A 21,189-nucleotide genomic window follows, 5' to 3' on the forward strand; every position below is an offset into this window, starting at 1 on the left:
CCTTTTAGCAAGATGTAGTTTCCTTCCTTATCTTTTAATTAGGTCTGTTTTGCTTTTGCTTTGTTTAAAATTAGGATTGCTGCCCCTGTTTTTTTTTTTTTTTATCCTTAATTGAAGCATAGTAGATTCTATTCATTCTTTTACTTTTAAATAGTGTATCTCTCTTTGCTTCGGGTGTGTTTCTTATAAACAACATATTGTAAAATTCTGCTTTTGGCTGCCTTTTGTTATACCATTCCATTTTATGAGAGAGTTCATCCCATTCACATTCACAGTTATGATTACTAACTGTGTATTACCTTCCATTCTATTTTTTCCTTCTGTTTATTTTCTTTCTTCTTTTATCCTTTCCCTCTTCATCTGTGTTTTGCTTCTGTCTGTTGCCTCCCCTGATCTGCCCTGTCTTCTGTTAGTTCTCTCCCTACTGCTTCTTTTTTTACATCTCTGCCTCTTATCTTTCCCTGTTAGGTAAGATAGATTTCTACATTCAACTGATTTCATATATTATTCCCTCTTGCAGTCACTATTGATGAGAATAAGATTAAAGTGATACTCCTTGCTTACACTTCTATCATCTTTCCCTTTTCTATAAAAAGATTTTCTTCACTTCATCATGTGAAATAATTTATCCCATTCTACCTTTCCTTTCCTTCTGCACTCAGTGTACTTCCAATCCCCTCCAATTCATCATATACCCATACTTTCTATATATATTTCATCTAACTATACTATTAATGATATAATTTTCAAAGGATTACAGATAACATCTTCCCTTGTAGGAATTAAACAGTTCAGCTCTGCTGAATTTCCTACATGTTTTTTCCCCTTTTTACCTGATTGGATTTCTCTTGGTTCTTGATAATTGGAGATCTTCTTTGGTTGTTGTTCAATTCTAATTTTCTCCTTATTTATGAAAGTTTAAAATTCTTCTGTTTCATTGAATAACTATTTTTCCCCTGAATTATTATGCTTAATATTTCTGGGTAGATGATTCTTGATTAAAGTCATAGTTCCTTTGCCTTCCAGAGCATCACATTCAATGACTTCTCATCCTTTAATGTTGCACCTTCTAAGTCCTGTGTAATTCTGATTGTGATTCTCTGTTGTTTGAATTATTTCTTTTTAGTCACTTGCAGTACTTTTTCCTTAACCTGAATTGTTCTGAAATTTGGCTATAATATTCCTTGGAGTTTTTATTTTGGGATCTCTTTCCTAAAGTAATTAGTGGATTCTTTCAATTCAATTTTTCCTTCTGGTTTCAGAATATAAGGACAGTTTTCCTTGAAAAATGTTGTCTAGATCCTCCTTTTGATTAGGCATTCAGGTAGTACAATGATTCTGATATTATCTCTCCTGCATCTAATTTCCAGGTCAGTTGTTTTTCTAATGAGGTTATTTTGCACTTTCTTCTATTTCTTAATTTTTTTGACTTTTTTAAATGATTCTTGATGTCTCATAAAGTCATTAGATTCCACTTGACCAATTCTAATTTTTAAGGAATTGTTACTTCCTTTTCCATTTGACCAAATGTATTTTTAAGGAGATGTTTTCTTTAGAGTATTTTTTCACTTGATACTATTTTATTTTTTCCAATTACATATAAAGATAGTTTTCAGCATTAATTTTTGTAAGATTTTGAGTTCCAACTTTTTCTCCCTCCCTCCATTCTCTTCTCCCTCCCCAAGACAGCAAAGAATCTGATATATCTGATATAGGTTATATATATATATATATATATATATATATATATACACACACACATATATATATACATATATATATATACATATATATCCACAATCAAATAAAATAATATATCCATATTAGTCATGTTGTGAAAGAAAAATCAGAACAAAAAGAATTTTTTAAAAATGGAAATATTGTGCTTCTATCTACATTCAATCACCATAGTTCTTTCTCTGGATGTAGATGGCATTTGCATCACAAATCTGCTGGAATTGCCTTGGATCATTAATTCTATTTTTGTATCTCCTTTTCCATTTCATCAGTTCTGCTTGTTAAGCAGTTCTTTTCTTTTTCCAAGCTTTTGACTTTTTTTTTCATTTTTCATTTTTCTCTTACATGGAAATTTTTCCAATTTTTCTCCTACTTCTTTTGTATGATTTTTCAACCTTCTCTTTGAGCTTTTCCATGAGTTCTTTCTAGACTTAAGCCCACTTCCGATTTTGTTTTGGGCTCTTGTCCATATGTGTTTTGACACTGATCTTAATCTTCCATGTCACCATAATAATTTTCTACGATCAGGTTCTTTTTTTTTTTTTTTTTTTTAACCTTTTTCCTTTCTTTTAAATTTGAGCTCTGCTCCCAGGATGGAAAGGGCACTGGCTTCATGAGCCAAGGGCTGCAGATCCTTACTGTTTATGCTATTATTTTAACATAAACATACATACTTTTTTTTGAAGAACTAGTTGTAAAAAATTATTTACCAATCTATCATTGCCCACTTTGCTATCAAATGATAGGAAATGTCAAATATGAATTCTACCTGTTTTACCTTCCTCATACAGTTATGGAATGAGGTCAGAGGAGAGAAGGGAACTGATATTATAATATGTTTTTTCTGTTTATTTTTTGGTGATTTCATCAGTGTGAAAACTCTATGTGTATGTGTGAGCTCTCTTCATGGATGCAAATGCACCTCTTCTGTAACTTCTAAGCTTAGCATTTCCTGAAGTATTAAAACATTAAATGATCTGACTAGAGTCAAATGAACAAGGAGGTGGTGCAGTGGATAGAGCATCAGGCCTGGAGTCAGGAAGATTTCTCTCTAAGTTCAAATCTGGTCTCAAACACTCACAAAACTGTGTGACCTAGCAGAGTCCTTTAACTCTATTTGTCTCGTTACTTCGTTTGAAAATGAGCTAGAGAAGAAAGTGGCAAACTGCTTGTGTCTTTGCCAAGAAAATTCCAATGAAGTCACAAAGAATCAGATATAACTAGAAATGATTGAAAAGCACCAGAGCCACATAGCTGACTCTAAGACCCATCTCTCTCCAGTGTAACTGAATTTTAAAACATGAATCATATATTTTTATGAAAGACAGAAAGAGAAGAAATTTTGCAGAAAGGAGAGAAGTTTTCCTTGTGGAGTCTCTTCCTACAAAAAGCAGCCTAAGCCCTGTTTGTAGTGGCTAGAAACTGGAAATTGAATGGATGCCCATCAATTGGAGAATGGCTGGGTAAATTGTGGTATATGAATGTTATGGAATATTAGTGTTCTGTAAGAAATGACCAGCAAGATGAATACAGAGAGGCTTGGAGAGACTTACATGAACTGATGCTAAGTGAAATGAGCAGAACCAGGAGATCATTATATACCTCAACAACGATATTGTATGAGGATGTATTCTGATGGAAGCGGATTTCTTTGACAAAGAGACCTAACTCAGTTTCCATTGATAAATGATGGACAGAAGCAGCTACATCCAAAGAAAGAACACTGGGAAATGAATATAAACTGCTTGCATTTTTTATTTTCTTCCCGGGTTATTTTTACCTTCTGAATCCATTTCTCCCTGGTCAACAAGAGAACTGTTTGATTCTGCACACATATATTGTATCTAGGATATGCTGTAACCTATTCAATATGTAAAGTACTGCTTGCCATCTAGGGGAGGGCGTGGAGGGAGGGAGGGGAAAAATTGGAACAGAAGTGAGTGCAAGGGATAATGTTGTAAAAAAATTACCCTGGCATGGATTCTGTCAATATAAAGTTATTATAAAATAAAATAAAATATTAAAAAAAAAAACCAAAACAAAACAAAAAGCAGCCTAACTTCTCTCCAGTTTTTCACACTGACCTTGCCCCCATCCTTCACATTGGCATTAATACTTTTACTTCTGGACTCAGGAAAGCCATATTTTATGCCCTCTCAATTAAAAATTTAAATTGTTTTATGCAAAAGTATAAAAAAATGTATGTTCAAATCCATTCACAGGGAAACATTGTGTCCTCATTACTAAGAAAGTACTTCAGAAACAACAGTCAGACTGGTCAGTGATAGTTTATAAGATGCTACTTTTGAAATTGCAGTAAGAGCACTTACGACTCAACTTAAGGTGGAGGATGGAAGAAACCAAGGGGAGAAGATAGAAAAACCTTGAGATCACAATGTGGGAAAATCCTAAAAGAGTACAGGAGAATTAAAACTCAAAATGAGATGGGGAAGAAGGAAAAACAAGGACTGCAAAATGACAGGGCAGGAGACTGTTTTAGTAACATTAGAAAACAGAGGACAAAAAAAAAAAAAGATATAAGATTTAATGCTCCAGGCTTGACAAGACAATGATAACAGACAAGAAAGAAAGGAAGGCAGGGTGTCTCAATTTGTATTTTGTTTGTGTTTTCCCTGCAAAGATAAATGATCTTAGAACTAGGAAATATGCACCAAAAATGGCTAGTAGGGAATTGATGCCCAAGAAAGGGAAGTACAAAGCCGTTGAGTGGGTAGATAGCAGCCCTTGATGGGCACATCCCAGAAATTTCAAGACCTAACAAACAAGACCTGTTATAGAAATAACAGTAAATAACGTCGGAAAAGTCACAGAGAATGAGAGGTACCACTGGTGTAATATGACAATGATTTTGTACTCCCCTGATTTGAGTGGGGAATCTGTTCTAACACTCAGTAATCCTAAATCTTCTGGCTTTGGAGTCTGCCTCAGGGACTTCTAACACTTCCAATCTAAGAAAAACAATCTGTCTGATTTTAAGTAGACCACTCTTCAATTTAGGAAAATTGATTGATAACCTGGTCAGTGAAAATCTGGTCAATGAGAACCAAAATCTGGAGTTTACTCTCTGGTCCTATATATATATATAGGCCATAGAATTAAGCATGTCAATAATAGAAAGCTAGATAAATGTGTCTCCTTACTCCTCCTCTTTTCTGTGTGTATGTGTGAGCTATCAGTGAATTTTCACACTGATGAAATGGCTTCAAGTCTGCAGATTCTTTTGAGACACCTCATGACACTGGTCTGTTAACCCAAACTTTTGGGGTTCCCTTCCCAATCTCAATACTATCAGAATAGATTATTAAATTATTAAAATAATTATCATCTTAAAAAAGAGAAAAGGACAAAAGCTTTAATCTGTAAGGCAATGATTTAAGCTGAATCTTAAAGGCAACCAGGGAAGCCAGTAGGTGGATGGGAGAAGGGAAAACATTCTAGGCAGAGGAGGTGGCAAGTAACAAGGCAGATAGTCAGGGGATGTTGAAAAACAACCAAAAAACTAATATTGATATATATTATAGTGTACATAGAGTAGAAATGATAGAATGAATAAAGTAGAGAGGGCAGAATAGAGAGGAGATTGACAATAGAAAGCTGTTGTTGAATGTATGTGGAATTTAAGTGGATCTTTGCTGCCAGGGGCCCTACTTAGTTGAATTCCCATAGCTATACTCTTTGAGGCAATCAGAAAAAGGCATTGACAGAATTGTTTTGTAATTCCTTAGAATTCCTTGCTTTGACAAAATTATCATGACCCCATGGATACCCAATACAATTAGAAAGCTAATCTAAGATGTCAACCCCCGAGGTTATTTTTTCCTTTAAAAAAACTTACTGGTCTGCCACTTCTTTGTGGGTTTATTATGAACTGCTGTTTTACTGTAGCAAGTTCTCTAGAAATTTAGCCCCACTTTATGATAGCTTCCCCCTTGTTAAGGTTAAGTCCTGTCAGAGAACTTAACCCAAATCTTTCTGTTTATTAATAGATAAAAATTCCTTTTGAAAATTGACCCACTGTCAGCAGCTTAAGAAAATCTTTGCCTCTTGATTTGGAGATGGTCTAAACCTACAATTCTTTTGACACCTCACAACACTAGTCCAAAATCCTAATATATATTTTGGGTTGGTCTGTACAGGGAGAGTCCTGGAATCCCAATATGTTTTGGGGATTCAGTACTTGTGCACCTCCATATCCCATCATTGTTAGTGAGATTTTTGAAGCTGTAAAAGCAATAAAAAAGTTATTTTAACTTTTTAAAACTTTGAGTTCAATAAGTCAACTTCACAAACAGAGATTATAGTTAGACAGAAGTTTATCTGAAAAAAAAATGAAAAAGTGTCCTTTAGCAAATTCAATTTTAATCAAAATCTCATACGGCAGCCAAAAATACTAATGTGATTTGGGGCCATGTTATGGAAGAGATTTAGCTTTCAAGAACAAGGAAGTGATAACTCTATTATATAAAATGTGCCTTGATCAAGCCATATCTAAGTAATATATTCTGTTCAGCTCTGGACATAACAATTTATGAAAGGCATTTTGGAGAATAGCCAGAGGGATGCAAACAAAATGGTCAAGGGCCTTGTGTCTATGCCATATGAAGATTAATTAAGGAACTAGGATGATTACCTTGCAGAACAGAAGACTAAAGGAGAATATGATGGGTTATATTGAAGTACCCAAAAGGTTGTCATGTTAAAAAGGGATTAGATCAGTTTTCTTTGGCCTTATAGTACAGAATGAAGTGGGAAATCACAAAGAGGAAAATTTGTATTTGACCTAAATTTAATCTACCTAATAGAGCTAACCAAAAGGCAATGCCTTTGGTGATGATAAATTCTCTATCATGGAAGATCATCAAACAGAGTCTAGTAACTAATTTAGGTGTATATTTTAATTAAAATGGTTTTGAGTATCAGGTTAGGATAGCCACAAAGAACTTTCCAATTAAGAAATTCTATGAATCCTTAAATATGCCTATCTGAGATGTTATAGCAGGGTCAAAAATTTGAAATTTCTAGTTTGAGGAGTAAGCAAAAATGTCTTAACTTTGCAAAATGTTACTTCCCTTCTACTGTATACCCTTTCAAAGACTGAAAGGCTAACTAAGATTACTATTTAAAACAACTAGGTGAAGTGTATAGAATTCTGGACCTGGAGTTAGGAGAGACCCGAGTTCAAATCTTGTTTTGGAAATATATCAGTTATGTGGCCCTAGGAAAGTCACTTAATCTATGCCTGACTCAGTTTCCTCATCTGTAAAGTGGGCTTAATATCAACAATGACCTTCCAGAGTTGTTGGGAGTGATATAAATTGTGTCCCCTTTAACCTTTGGGAGGGCATCTGAAACTATGTCCCCTTTAATCTGTGGGGGAAGGGTGATTAGGGACTCCGGCTCTCCCTGGGAAAACCACACCTTTCCCAGACAACACCCTTAAGTTAAGTGGTCTTATTCAATTGGAGATTTTGTCCAGGGGGCATAAAGACCATTCTCTATTGAGTTGAAAATTAGACCCTGAATTGCTCCCAGCTTGGAAGCCTGAGAAAATCCTGAAAAAGCCTCAGAAGGCTAAATAAAAGATGACTGAACCCCAAATCTTTGCAGAAGTCCTAATAGGGTCTTGCTCACTGCTGAAGATATTTTCTTCACAGTGTTAACCCACTTTTGCTATATTCCTAACAGGACCTTGCCCACTAAGAAGGCTGTCTTCTTAGCAAGCTTTCTTCTTAGTGAAAATAAATCTCATTCTTTGCCACTAACCTTATAGCTGTATTCATCGGGGTTTACGGTTTTTTTTGCAACGCCTGCCACTGGCCGAGGGGATCCCATTTTTGTTAGGGAATCTCTTGTCCACCACTCTCACACCTCATCAGGAGTATCAAATATTTTTATAAACACTATTATTAATTCTTGTGAATTTCTTACAAGTGGGAATTTGTAGGCACTTATGAAGTATGTGGTCCATTATTTTATCCGCATTCAGTCTCCATAGTTCTCTTCCCCCTCTCTCTCCCTCCCTTCTCTTCCTCTCTATTTCTCTCAATATATATATTGAGAGGGTGGAGGAGGAAGAGGAGGAGGGGAGAGAGAAGCAAAAAAGCTGCTACAAACATTTTTGTACATGTGGGTCCTTTTCCCTCTTTTATGATCTTTTTGGGGTACAGACCCAATAAGGACACTACTGGATTAAAGGGATGCATAGTTTGATAGCTCTTTGGGTATAATTCCAAATTGCTCTTCAGAATGATTGGATCAGTTCACAACTCCACTAACAATGCATTAGTGTTCCAATTTTCCCATATCCCCTCCAGCATTTATCTTTACCTTTTCCTGTTATTTTAGCTAATCTGAAAGATGTGAAGTAGTTAGTACCTCAAAGTGGTCTTAATTTGAATTTCTCTAATCAATAGTGTTTAGAACATTTTTATATGACTAGAAATAGATTTAATTTCTTCATCTGAAAATTATGTATTCATATCTTTATAATCAGTTATTATTGCTTTTATTATGATTCATTTAAAGATTTTCTTATCACTAGGAGATACATAGAAAGTAGCTCATAGACAAAGAAAAAGCAGAGTCAATTAGTGATTCCAAAGGTGCATGGAAGAGCTTGTGTTTCTTTTTCCTTCTGCTTGCTTACAGAGATTTTCTATTCTCCTTCCTTTTTGAAGGAATTTGTTTGGATCAAAGGGAAATCTGACTCTGTAGCTCCTCACAGGAACCTCGCTAAGCATCAGTACAGTTACTGCTTCTCAATTCATATTGTCCATTCCAAGGTACAGCAAAAACAAAAAAAGTACAGTTGATTACCTGAGAAAGAGAAAAAAAGAAAATTTAGAAGAAAAAAGCAAATATAAAGATATCTGCCTTAGTGGGTGGAATGACTCCATGACAACCTTTTACCTAGATGGTTTAACCCATCATCACAGTGGGTTCCACAGGTAGGGATGTGGTTTGAAAGCCATCAGTTGCTTTAGAGAGTTTGTCAAATAATGACCTTCCTCATTTCAAGCAGGTTCTGATCTTGAGGTTTCTTTAAATTTGCTCAAAAGAAGAGCACTAGGTTTGGAGTTAGAGGACCTCAGTTCAAATCCTGACTTTGTATCTTAATACTGGGCAAGTTATTTTCTCAACTATGAAATAAAAAGATTGGGCTAGGTGACCTCTGAGATGCCTTCTAGTGTTATACCAATGAACCTAGGACCCCTTCCAAGCCACAAGTTAAAAATACTCTCCTACCAAAATAATTTACATAATACCTAGCATACTATATGCTAGATACTTAATAAATTCCAATTGACTGACCAAGAATTGTTCATTATTTAAAGTAGATTTTAGTTACTTACCTTATACAGTTCTGGGTCCTCTTGAAGGCTACAGTTAACTGGATCAAATTCTATGTCTTTTGTACATATGCTTCTGCTGAGTTCAACATCTATGAGATACTCAAATCCCCTTGACAACTGTTAAGAATAATTACACAATCAGGGTTCACATCATTATTCTCTCTTTTTATATCTGTAAACCCCCATGTGCCAAACTCTGGGTTATAAATTAGATTGGGATTGTCTTCAAAAATTGCTTTTTTTCTCCTTCATTTTTGCCACAATTTTTTTTTTTTAATTTTTAGGTCTGCAAGGGGGCAGCTAAATGATGTAGTAGATAGCACATCAGTCCTGGGGACAAGAAGATTTGAATACAAAGCTTCAGAAACTTATTATGTGATGTTGGGCATTTTTCCTCAGTTTCTTCATCTGCAAAATGAGCTGGAGAAGGAAATGGCAAACCACTTCAGTATCTTTGCCAAGAAAACCCCAAATAGGGTCACATGGCTGAAATGACTGAATAACAACAGTAGCAACAAGGCCTGTAGTTATAGAAGAGTTACAAAGTCCTGTGAAAGCACTCAGGGAAATAATACATTGGAAATGAAATTTTATTTTACCCCAAGATAGTAAAAAACTACAAAAGATTTACAATAAACTATAATCAACCCAATTCTCCTTTTCTCTGATGAATCTCACCAACTATAAATATATAGTTTTAAAGACACCAAGACCATAGAATAGCTAAGATCTCTGGGAAAAGACTGGGTTGGAGTGGTAGAGGGAATGAAGATTAGGATTCAGCAATACTCTTCTTTCCATGATTACTCAATTTGGAACAGGTTTCCCCTGTTCTATTATCCCTTGGAAGTCATTTATTGGGTTCAGCAAGGTTCTTCATCTCTTAGTCAACCAATAATTATTTAACATCCATGTACTTTAGGTGTATTAGCCAAGAACTTTCCTAGTGGAAGGAAAATCAAGATGATTGGACCCTTTACTTCGAGAGATCACAAACTATATCCAAAACCTCCTGGAGCTCATGATTATAGAAGCAGTAATCAGGGAAAAGAAAAGGACTCCATGCTCTTTAGTAAAGTGACCAAGTGATCAGAGGAATTCCTCACTCAAGCTGATGTTACAGCATATGGACCATTGTCTAAAATCAACTAAGAGGTATTTTTTCATGTCATGTGAATATACCTACTAGCACTACACTAGTTAGGTTTAAGAGACCAGGGCTACCTCCTGATTTCTAAGATTGACTGAAAAGCTGTCATCCTTTCCAGTGACCTATGAAATTTAAATGTTAAATTTAAATTTAACTTTTCCACAACCACAGCAGTTAAAAGTTAAGGGCTTAGAGGCAGCTTTAAATTTTTTTTTTTAATTATATGTATTTTTCAATGATCCAAAACATTTCAAAAGGATTCATGATGAAAAATGCTATCCATCTCTAGAGAAAGAACTGAGGGAGTCTAAATGTTGATAGAAGCAATCTATTTTTCACTTCTTTGATTTTTTTCTTTTTGGTTCTGTTTTCTTTTATAATTATGACAAATTTCTTGGCATATTTGTGTATATATATAACATATATCAAATTGCTTATCATCTGGGGGGAAGAGAGGAAAATAATTTGGAATTTTAAAAAATTAAATGTTTAAATTGTTTTTACACAAAATTTGAAAAAAATAATTATTAAAAATTTTGAAATATAGAAACAATATATACGTATATCTTTTCCAGTCAGTAAAAATCCATCTTCTCATCTTCCTACCTCAAATCCTTCCCCTCAAATGAGAAGAAGAGACAAATAAATACCTGTTACAAATATGAATTTGTAAGCAAAATAAGTTTCTACATAAAGAAGGAAGAAAGAAAGGGAAAAGAGAGAAAGAAAGAAAGAGGGTGGAAAGTAGGGAGGGAGGGAGGGAAGGAGAGAGACAAAGAGGGAGAGAGGAAGAAAGGGAAGGAAGTTAATTTCATCTATCCGTAGGTAATTAGCATGAGTAGGTAGTCCTCTGGAATCTTAATTGATCATTATATTAATATATATTAGTATATATATTATACTTTCAAAGTTGTCTTCATCAGATTGTTGTTACTGCACAAATTGTTCTGTTTCTTTTTACTTCATCCTGCATCAGTTTATACAAGTCTTCCTATATTTCTTTGAAACCATCTTTTTCATCACTTCTTACAGCACAATGGTATTTCATCACATTTAAATACCCTAATATTCCCCAATATATGGGCAATCCTTCAAATTCTTGTTCTTTGTAGCTCATATAGAGCTACAAATATTTTTGTGCACTCTTAGAATTTGCATTACTTAGGGTTAATCTACATAACCTACTCTTCTCTAATTTTCCCCTTCCCCTTCTCTCCTTTCTCTGTTAAATAAAATGTAAACCCAATTATTTGTTTTTCTTTCCCTCCTATGATCAGTTAATAGGAGAGTGAGTTTAAAGTTCAAACCTTTAATCTTTTTCTTTTTCCTGAGGCAATTAGGGTTGAGTGACTTGCCAGGGTCACACAGCCAGGAAGTGTTAAGTGTCTGAGATCAGATTTAAACTCAGCTCCTCCTGAATTCAGGGTTTATGCTCTATCCACTGTGCACCTAGCTGCCCTAAACCTTTAATCTTAATAGCTGTGTAATCCTAGACAAGTCACCTTAATTTCTCTGAGCCTTAGTTTCCTCATCTGTAAAATTCTATTCTTTCTCTAAGATCCCTACTAGCACCAATCACATGATCCTACAATTGTCCTTTGTGTTTTTTTCTAAAGAAAGTTCCCCCTTTCCTCATTCCTAGCCTCTGGAGCAACTGATGTTGTGCCACAGTTCCCCTTTGTGTCCTGACCTGGTTTCCCCATTGTTCTATGTGCCTCAGGCTATAACCATTCCCTCTTAATGTTTGAAAGAATAAAGGTCTTATATCTTAGACTTTAGGCTATACTTATTCCCTCTTAATGTTTAATGGGATGAAGGTCTTTATCCATTTTAGACATCATTAGAATATCAGTAACCTCTTCAAGTACCTCCCTACATTATGTCATCCTCAGTGCCTCCCCCCATTAGGTTATCCCCATCCAGGTACCTCCCCCATTATGTCATTGTTCTTGTTATCCTATAAAAGAGTCTGCTGTCTAATGCTCAATGCTGGATTCTTTTTTTTTTTTTTTTTTTTGAAAAAAAATTGTTTACAACATTATCCCTTGCACTCACTTCTGTTCTGACTTTATCCCTCCCTTCTTCTACCCCCGCCCCCAGATGGCAAGCAGTCTATACATGTTAAATATGTCACAGTATATCCTAGATACAATATATGTGTGCAGAACCGAACAGTTCTTTTGTTGCACAGGAAGAATTGGATTCAGAAGGTAAAAATAATATGGGAAGAAAAACAAAAATGCAAGCAGTTTACATTCATTTTCCAGTGTTCTTTCTTTGGGTGTAGCTGCTTCTGTCCATTATTGATCAATTAAAACTGAGTTAGATCTCTTTGTTGAAGAAATCCACTTCTGTCAGAATACATTCTCATACAGTATCATTGTTGAAATATATAACGATCTCCTGGTTCTGTTCATTTCACATTCAATGATGGATTCTTTGAGATGATAATCTCGTCCCGCCCTGGAATCAAGATCCATTTGATCCCAGTATATCTCTCCATTTAATAAACTATTAAATTGATTTCTAATCTCTATCTTCTCAGTTTCTCTGGCATTACAATGTAATGACTTGTGCCAAAAGCACAGGATGACCTTCAAGTTCTTGCATGTAGTCTCTGTAATAGAATCTACTTTCCCCTGTAGACTAGTGGTAATTTTTATTTTTTAAATAGCTTTTTATTTACAAGTTATATGCATGGGTAATTTTATAGCATTGACAATTGCCAAACCTTTTGTTCCAATTTTTCCCCTCCTTCCCCCCATCTCCTCCCCCAGATGGCAGGTTGACCAATACATGTTAAGTATGTTAAAGTATAAATTAAATCCAATATAAGTATACATGTCCAAACAATCTCAGATTCCTTATACAAACATGAATAATTTAAACTAATAATTTGCAGAGGCCGGAAGTAGGAACCATGCCATGCTACCATGTTTCCCCAATAATAAGACTATCCTGAAAATAAGCCCTCCACTTACTGTGTAAGATTCCTCTAAAATAAGCCCTCCCCCGAAAATAAGCCCTATTGAGATTGCTGCTGTAGTGAAGGTGATCCCCTGCGCTACACGCTACATTACGGTACCCTCTGTATGCACCGTCCCCTTCCCCTTCCCTCCCCCCTCCCCCCCGCGGGTGAAACACAAGCTGCACTCCGAGCTGCATCCAATCAGAGCTGCAGCAGTGAGTGTGTCATCCTGTTCTTCCCCCGTGATTTGCTTGCTGGTGCCATTGAGAGCAGTGCCGCGGAGGAGAGCTGAGGCAGGACAACATAAAAACCCGGTATGTAAGCGGGAGTGAGGGGGCATGATGGAGGATAAAAGGGGCATGATGGAGGATAAAAGAAGAACTCAGGGGGCATGATGGAGGATAGAAGGAACACTCAGGGAGCATGATGGGGTTAAAACATTATTGAGGGGCATGATGGAGTGAAAAGAAGGACTGATGGTCATAATTTTATTATTCTGTCTGTTTTGACCCCCAGACATGAGTACAAAAAGGAAGAGCTATACTGTTGAGTACAAGAAAGCAATTGTAGAGGAGTCACATGGCAAGAATCTTGCAGTTTTCTGTAAAGAAAAACTTTGGATCTTCGAATGGTCAGAAAATGGAGAGCAGATTATAATAACCTCAATCAACAGCGGATGAGGGAAAAGGGAAAAAGCGCAGGTCTGGATCAGGTCGGCAACCCTTATATCCTGACTTGGACATCCTCATTGGTGAATGGATTGCTGACAGGAGAGCAAAGGCCTTGGTTGTGCTCAGGGCTGATATTCAAGCATTTGCCCTTTCAATGGCACCAGAGTTTGAAATGGTCTCAGAAGGATTCAAAGCATCACAACACTGGTTGGACGGTTTCCTTCAATGGTATAAACTGTCCCTAAGAAGATCAACAACACTGTTTAAGCTGGAAGATGCTGAAATTATTAAATGTGCACTTGCATTCAAGTCCTTTATTGATTGGATCGACATTTCCAAGTACCAAACCTGCAATATGATTGCTATGGATGAAACTGCAGTGTTTAGGGGACAAGGATCTCAAACAACAATTCATCACAGGGGTGCAACGTCAATCTACATTTCCACCACTGGCTATGAAAGTGCATGGGTCTCCTGTGTTTTGGCAATTCGTTTGGATGGAAAGAAAGCCACACCTCTAATCATCAGTTAGGGCAAGAAAGATAAGATTGAATGTGTATCAGGCATTTATGTTCTTGAAACCTAAAAAGCCTGGTGTACACAAGCCCTTATAAGAAAGTGGGTTGATTTAATGCTGCCACTTGTTATGCGAGGTAACCAAAAGGTCTGATAATCTGGGATTCAGCCAGCACTCACCGAGCTAAAGAAATGAAGAACTTCCTTGCAGAGAGAAGAACAGATCAAGTAATGATTCCTGCAGGAATGACTGCCTATCTCCAGACCCTTGATATTGCAATAAACAAGCCATTCAAGGACCATTTGAGCATGGAAGTCAATGACTACATTGAAAATAGAATGGAAAGAAATCAGCGTGGAAACTTTGTGAAGCAAGAAGTTGTGACTTGGGTGAAGAAGTCATAGGATAAAATTACTGACAGCTGTGTCGCCAAGGCACTACGAGCAGGTTACCTGGACAAGACATGTTCATTTAAAGAGAGCTACATTGCTGGACATGACAGATTGGGTCCACTTCTTCTGAAGGAAATAAAGGAGCAAGACATCCAGGACAGAATTCAGGGTATGGACACTTATGACGATGTTGTTGAAGAAGATGACATGATCATTATTGAATAAAGGTACTATTTTTTGTTCACATTTACCTGTTTATTAAAATTGCTGTCAATGTTCATTAAAATAAGCCCTCCCCTGAAAATAAGCCCTTTGGTGTTTTTCTGTCCAACAAAATAATAAGACAGTGTCTTATTATCGGGGAAACACGGTAAAAGACTTCTCTCCCTTTGGCTCAGCTGCCTACCGGGGCTCCTGCCCGTTATGAAGATATTCTTTTCTCAAAATTAATCCCTCTTTATCTCTTTGCCAGGATTTCTCTACACCATTTATTTCTCTGCCAGGACTTTGTCACTGGGAAGTCAGTCTTCCTAGCAAAGCTGACTCCTGTAGTGTCAACAATAAACTTCCATTTTTGCCACTTAAACTTTTCAGGTTTGTGAATTATTTCACAAAGGATCCGCGCTGACCCAAAGGGGATTCCCAACACTCTCTGCCACTAAACCCCATCATTACAATAGATCAAGCCCTGACTGAAGGTATTTGTTGATTTCTCAGGAGCTAAAAATTTAAGTCGGCTTAGTTTGAATCAGCTCTATGCTTCTCTGTGCATATGACAGTATAAAATAAGGTAAAAGGTAAGATATAAATCACATGAAAAAGTTGGGGAAGACTTCATGAAAAAAGTGACCTTAGATCTGAGCTTTGAATGAATGAACATTCCAAATCTATAATTTCAGTTATTATTTCCATGCCAATGACTCCCCATATCTATACATCCAAGCCTGAAACTCTTCCGAGTTCCAATCCAATATTTTCAACTGCTACACAATACACCTGCCAATGCTGTAAACTAAATACATCTAAAACTGAATTCTATTCTTTCTCCCTTCTCCTTTCCCTTATTTCTATAGATAATACTACCAACTTCCTAGTTACCCAAGTTCAAAATTTCAGAATTGGAAGAGAACAAGCATTTTTAAGTGCTTACTGTGTTCCAGGAACTGTGCTTAGAGTTCCTTCAAATATTCTGAAGGATATAAATAATAAATATATGCATTCCGTGAGTAAGAGTCAGTCTGTGTGAAAGCATGAGGGCAAGAGAATTTAAGATAAGAAAGACCAGGAGTAATTTTCTTGGAATGTCTTATGCCTGAAGGAGGAATTGGTTGAAGGAATGAGGGAGAGAAATACTGAAGCAAGATTATGGAAGATTTAAAACACCAAGTTAAATAGCTGTTTATTTCACAGAATCACAGGATTTGAGAGTTGGAAGGGGCCCCATTGGCTATCTAGAATAATTCAATCATGACCAGAAGGTTCCCTATGACACACTTAACAAGTAAACATCCAGTCTGGGCTTGAAGGCCTCCAAGGAAAGAGAACTCAACACCTCTGTGTATTCTACTTTGAAAAAGCTTTTATCACTTGAAAGATTTTTTCCCTAACACCAAGACTTAATTTTTTTTTTCAATTTCCATCTTGTTTCTGGTTCTGCCCCCAGGGTCAAATAAATGAAGACAATTATTATTTTCCCTTCTAAATTTTCTCTTCTCCACTGTAAATGTTTTCACCAATGTCAGATATTAAGAAGATTATTTTGGCAGCTGTGTAAACAATGGAGAGAGGGGAGAAGACTGGGAAAAATGGAAACTAGTTATGACATTATTAAAATATTGCAGATAAAAGGCCTATGATTACCTCAAGTAGGATGGTGGAAATTTATGTGGAAAGAAAAGGAAAGAGGTAAAAACTACTGAGTAGGTGAATCAACAGAACTTGCTATTTGCTTAAAAATGTCAAAAATGCACAAATGACATATTTACAAAACTCTAAGCACAGTTCCTGGAACATAGTAAGCACTTAAAAATGCTTGTTCTCTTCCCATTCTGAAGTTTTGAACCTGGGTAACTAGGAAGTTGATAGTACCATCTATAGAAATAAGGGGAAGGAGAAGGGAGAAAGAATAGAATTCAGTTTTAGATGTATTTAGTTTACAGCATTGGCAGGTGTATTGTGTAGCAGTTGAAAATATTGGATTGGAACTCGGAAGAGTTTCAGGCTTGGATGTATAGATTTGGGGAGTCATTGGCATGGAAATAATAACTGAAATTGTAGATTTGGAATGTTCATTCATTTGTAATGAATAAGATTACCAAGAAAAAAAGAATGTAAGAGAAGAAAGGAAGTCTTAAGAGACCCCCACATTTTAGACAATGGGAAGAAGAAAATGAAATAGTCATAGTCCAGGAACATAAAAGGTGAACCAAAAAGAAAACAATATCATAGAAGTCAAAAGATGATCAATAAAGAGAAACAAAGTGTAGAGTTTGGATCTGGAACTAAAAAGCCCCAAGTTCAAACCTAGCCTCTGACATTTTGAGCAAATTACTAAGCTCCTTTCATCAGTTTCTTTCCCTGTGCAATGACAATAATAAATATACTTTATATACTTTTAATATACTTTAGCCTTTAGTAACTCATTCCTAGCATTGTTAGGGTTAGGTACTATACCTTTGTCTTCATTGATAAACATGAGAAAATTCTAACATCTCAGTTTAACATTCTTTCAGGGCTATTATAATCTATAATAATTATACAGTTCTGAGATCTTAGCAACCAAGTCCAAGAAATTGAGACACAGAAATACAAAGTGACTTACTGGGGTTATACAGTTTCAGAGGAGAGATTTGAACCTGTCTTCCTGATACTACAACTAATGATCTAGCCACTGTACTAATAGGTCTAAAACTTTTCTATATGATAGAATCCTTCAATTTAAACAAAACTTTGACTAAGTCCTCTAAAATTAATAAAATGCTAAGTAAATAATTTATTTTTAAAAAGAATCATTAAAATAAAAATATGGGATTACAAAGTTCTTTGCAACATAATTTGAGAAATACTGCATTTATACCATCTCCCATCAACCAATCTCAACTCACTACCATTACATATCCAGGAAGGGAACATATTGAGAACCACATTCAGCAGGCAGAGCCTTGACATCTGACAAACAAACAACAACAAAAACAAAAATAATGTGACTTGAATAGTGCCCTGATATTTGGCTTCAGACATGGCACTTCTCTGTGATTTTGATTTAATAGGAAGAACAGAATAACACCAGTTAAAGGCTGAGAATTACAAGGTATCACTATGGACTCAATATATTCTCATAGATATGAGAATTCATAAAACAACTAAGATCTGTAGTTTTATATAACCTGCTCCTTCAAATGGGAAAATATTCATTCTGCTCTCTGATAACACTTTTGGTAGATGTGCAGACATCAATCAATAGGCCCCTAAATATTCCCATCTGATATACAGACTCATTAGGTTCCAAATGAAGGAAAAGAAAGATTTGCACTTCCTAAAATGATCCCAAGTGGTTAAGATATATATATATATATATATATGTATGTATATATATATATATCCAACTCCCCCAAAATATTCTTTCTAGAGACTTGTTTTGTACTTAAAAATCCAGAAAAGACCTGAAATCTGGGCAGAGTAACAGGAATGGATGTTGGCTTTAGACTTTACTAATGTCTAATTGGTTTGGTAACTAAAGTTAGTTGGTTTAGGACTTTAGAACCTAGTCGTGATCCAACTATAATGATCTATAATTTATAGACATAGAAACTGGCAGAGTTTATTAGCTTGCTCTATCACAGGTGTCTTTTAGGTGCTTTGTATATTGGATCCCTTTGGCAGCCTAATAGAGCCTATAGACCCCTTGTCAGAGTCATGTTTTTAAATGCACAAAATAAAAATGTTGTTCAGTCTTGTCTGACTCGTTGTAACACCAATTTGAAGTTTTCTTGGCAAAGATACCAAAATGACTTGCCATTTCTTTCTTGTACTCATTTTATATAAACAGATAAAGAGGCAAATAGGGTAAAGTGAATTGCCCAGGGTCACACAACAAATTAAGTGTCTAAGGCCAGATTTGAAATTAGAAAGATGAGTTTTCCTGACTCAACCTCCACCTGTTGTATCACCTAGCTGTTCTATAATAAATAAATTTAAAATATATACACACATGTATATAGGATAATAAAGAAAACCAATTCCATAGAAATATTCTTATCAACATTTTACATGCACACATACATATATATGTATAGATAGATATAGATATATAACATGAATTCCTGAAACTCATTAAGAAATCATCCTGGAAAACATTAATAAGAAGTAAAGCCCCCATAATATTTATAGCAGTACTTTTTGTGAAAGCAAAAAAATGGACACCAAATGGATGCCAATCAATTGGGGCTAAGCAAATTGTGGCATATGAATGGGATTATAATACCAAATGGAATCTAGTTTTAAGTTATCCTCTCACCACAGCAGAAGCAGCAAACCTATTGTATCCTGCTTTCTAGAGTCCCCACATTAGGGTGATTAAAATATACCATCTTAGTGGAGAAGTGATGAAGCAAGACTCTTGAGGATGGTGGAAAAATGGAGTCCGTTTATTCCCTGTTATTTCTCTTTTTTATTCTTTAATATCCTTATGTAGCAAAACAACACTGTGCATGCACCAAGTATATACTGCACATGAGGGACTACATAAACAACTTGCTATTCTACAGAGTTTGCCAGCTGGTATCACTCTGCTTCAATCACAACACAGGTTGTCACTGCCCCCTGACTTCTCAGGAAGGCCCAGAGCCTTTAGGGGAGATGGGGAGTCGCACCAGATATTGTTAACAGGTTCTCTCTGGGATGAAGGGTCTTATACCTTACCCAGAGTTCCCTCACTGTCTGTGGCCCTCTATAACCTATAGTAGAGAGTGATATGGAGAGATGGGGTTAAAGGAAGGAGGAAAGACAAAAATTAATGATAGTAGTGGTGGTTCAAAAGAATACAGAGGACCAGAAAACTCATTCAGGATTTTTCTCAACCTCCTAACTTTTTTTGGTGTTTCTGATTAATAATAAACCCAGGCTGGCTCACAACTTTGCCTTTCATGGTAATATTGCTTTGGCTACTCATTGCAATCAATAGAACAATTTTCTGCCTCTTGACTCTTTCCCCCTCCCCACCCCTTCAAAACTTGATCATCCCATTTCAAGAGGACCGCTAAAAGATTGCGAATTAAGAAAAGTAGAAGGACTGAAAAAAGGAACTGATCATTCAACTAGCCTCTTAGTGGAACTGCAAATAATCTGAAAATAGAAAAAGTGGAAGGAGAGGAAAGGCCACTGATTAAGAGGCTACATAATTTATTAGCTGTATAATTCAACCAAATCACTTTACCTCTCTGATCTTGGTTTCCTTCTCTGTAAAATGAGAAGATTGACCTAATTGACCTGTGAAGTCTCTTCTGGTTCTAGAAAGTCTCTTCTAGTCTATGAATCTATGGAATTTTGAAAATTGAAAAAGCTTAAGTGGATAACTGGGTATAAAAGAGTGAGCTGTGTCACTAAAGCTCACTTCATGAACACCATTAAATACTTCTTAGAACAACTCTTTTCCTTTGTCCTCTGTCTGGTTTTTTATTTCTATCTCATTCATTCAGGATTTCTTCCTTTTCTCCATTTAACATTTGCTCTCCTACTAATGTAAATTTGGAGTATTTTTTTTTAAATGTATGTTACCTTTCTTTAATAACATTTTCTATTCCTGAATAAACATCTGATGAAATCAACTTTTCTTTTGCCCTTTTCTCAGAAATATCTAATAATTTCTTTTTAGTTGAAGAAGGACCTTTCTGAGTGGGTCACTTTTAACAGCAAAAAAGTTTCCTTATTTCCTAGAAAGATGGCAATGCCGGGGAAACAGAGAATAAGACTGACCTGTTCCTGGGCTCGAATCAGCTGGGTCATCTGGTAGAAATACTTGTCATTGCTGTTCTTGTTGTACTGCTTTATGGAAAACTGAAGGGTCTGTGGGAAAAATGCATGGTCCTGTTCAATATCAATGAATTTTCTCCATGCCTCCTGATTCTCCTGAGTCTGTATCACCAAAGAAAGGGCTGTTAGCAGGAACAGCGGGATGTGTAAGAGCCACTCCATTGGTTCTTGCCGTGGAGGGTAACAATAATGGTTTGGTAGATGATGTTTCTGTAAACTTCTCCCAAATACTAGTTTCTGGTAAGTTCTATTAAAATGTTTTATCTTTTGTATGAGTTCCTCCTCCTTCCTTCTCCTCCCTTCTCTCTCTCTCTCTCTCTCTCTCTCTCTCTCTCTCTCTCTCTCTCTCTC

General features: G+C 36.0%; 1 protein-coding gene across 1 annotated transcript; it reads right to left on the reverse strand.

Moving 5' to 3' along the window:
* Positions 1–8,240: 8,240 nt before the first annotated feature.
* Positions 8,241–21,137, reverse strand: LOC127552411 (cystatin-like). Its single transcript, XM_051982947.1, has 3 exons — positions 20,782–21,137; positions 9,111–9,227; positions 8,241–8,574 (listed from the first exon to the last, which is right to left on the reverse strand). The coding sequence occupies exons 1-3, from the start codon at positions 20,998–21,000 to the stop codon at positions 8,491–8,493; spliced, it is 420 nt and encodes a 139-aa protein (XP_051838907.1). The 5' UTR covers positions 21,001–21,137; the 3' UTR covers positions 8,241–8,490.
* Positions 21,138–21,189: the final 52 nt, after the last annotated feature.

This window comes from Antechinus flavipes, chromosome 2, assembly GCF_016432865.1.
Source record: "Antechinus flavipes isolate AdamAnt ecotype Samford, QLD, Australia chromosome 2, AdamAnt_v2, whole genome shotgun sequence".
Taxonomy (NCBI): domain Eukaryota; kingdom Metazoa; phylum Chordata; class Mammalia; order Dasyuromorphia; family Dasyuridae; genus Antechinus; species Antechinus flavipes.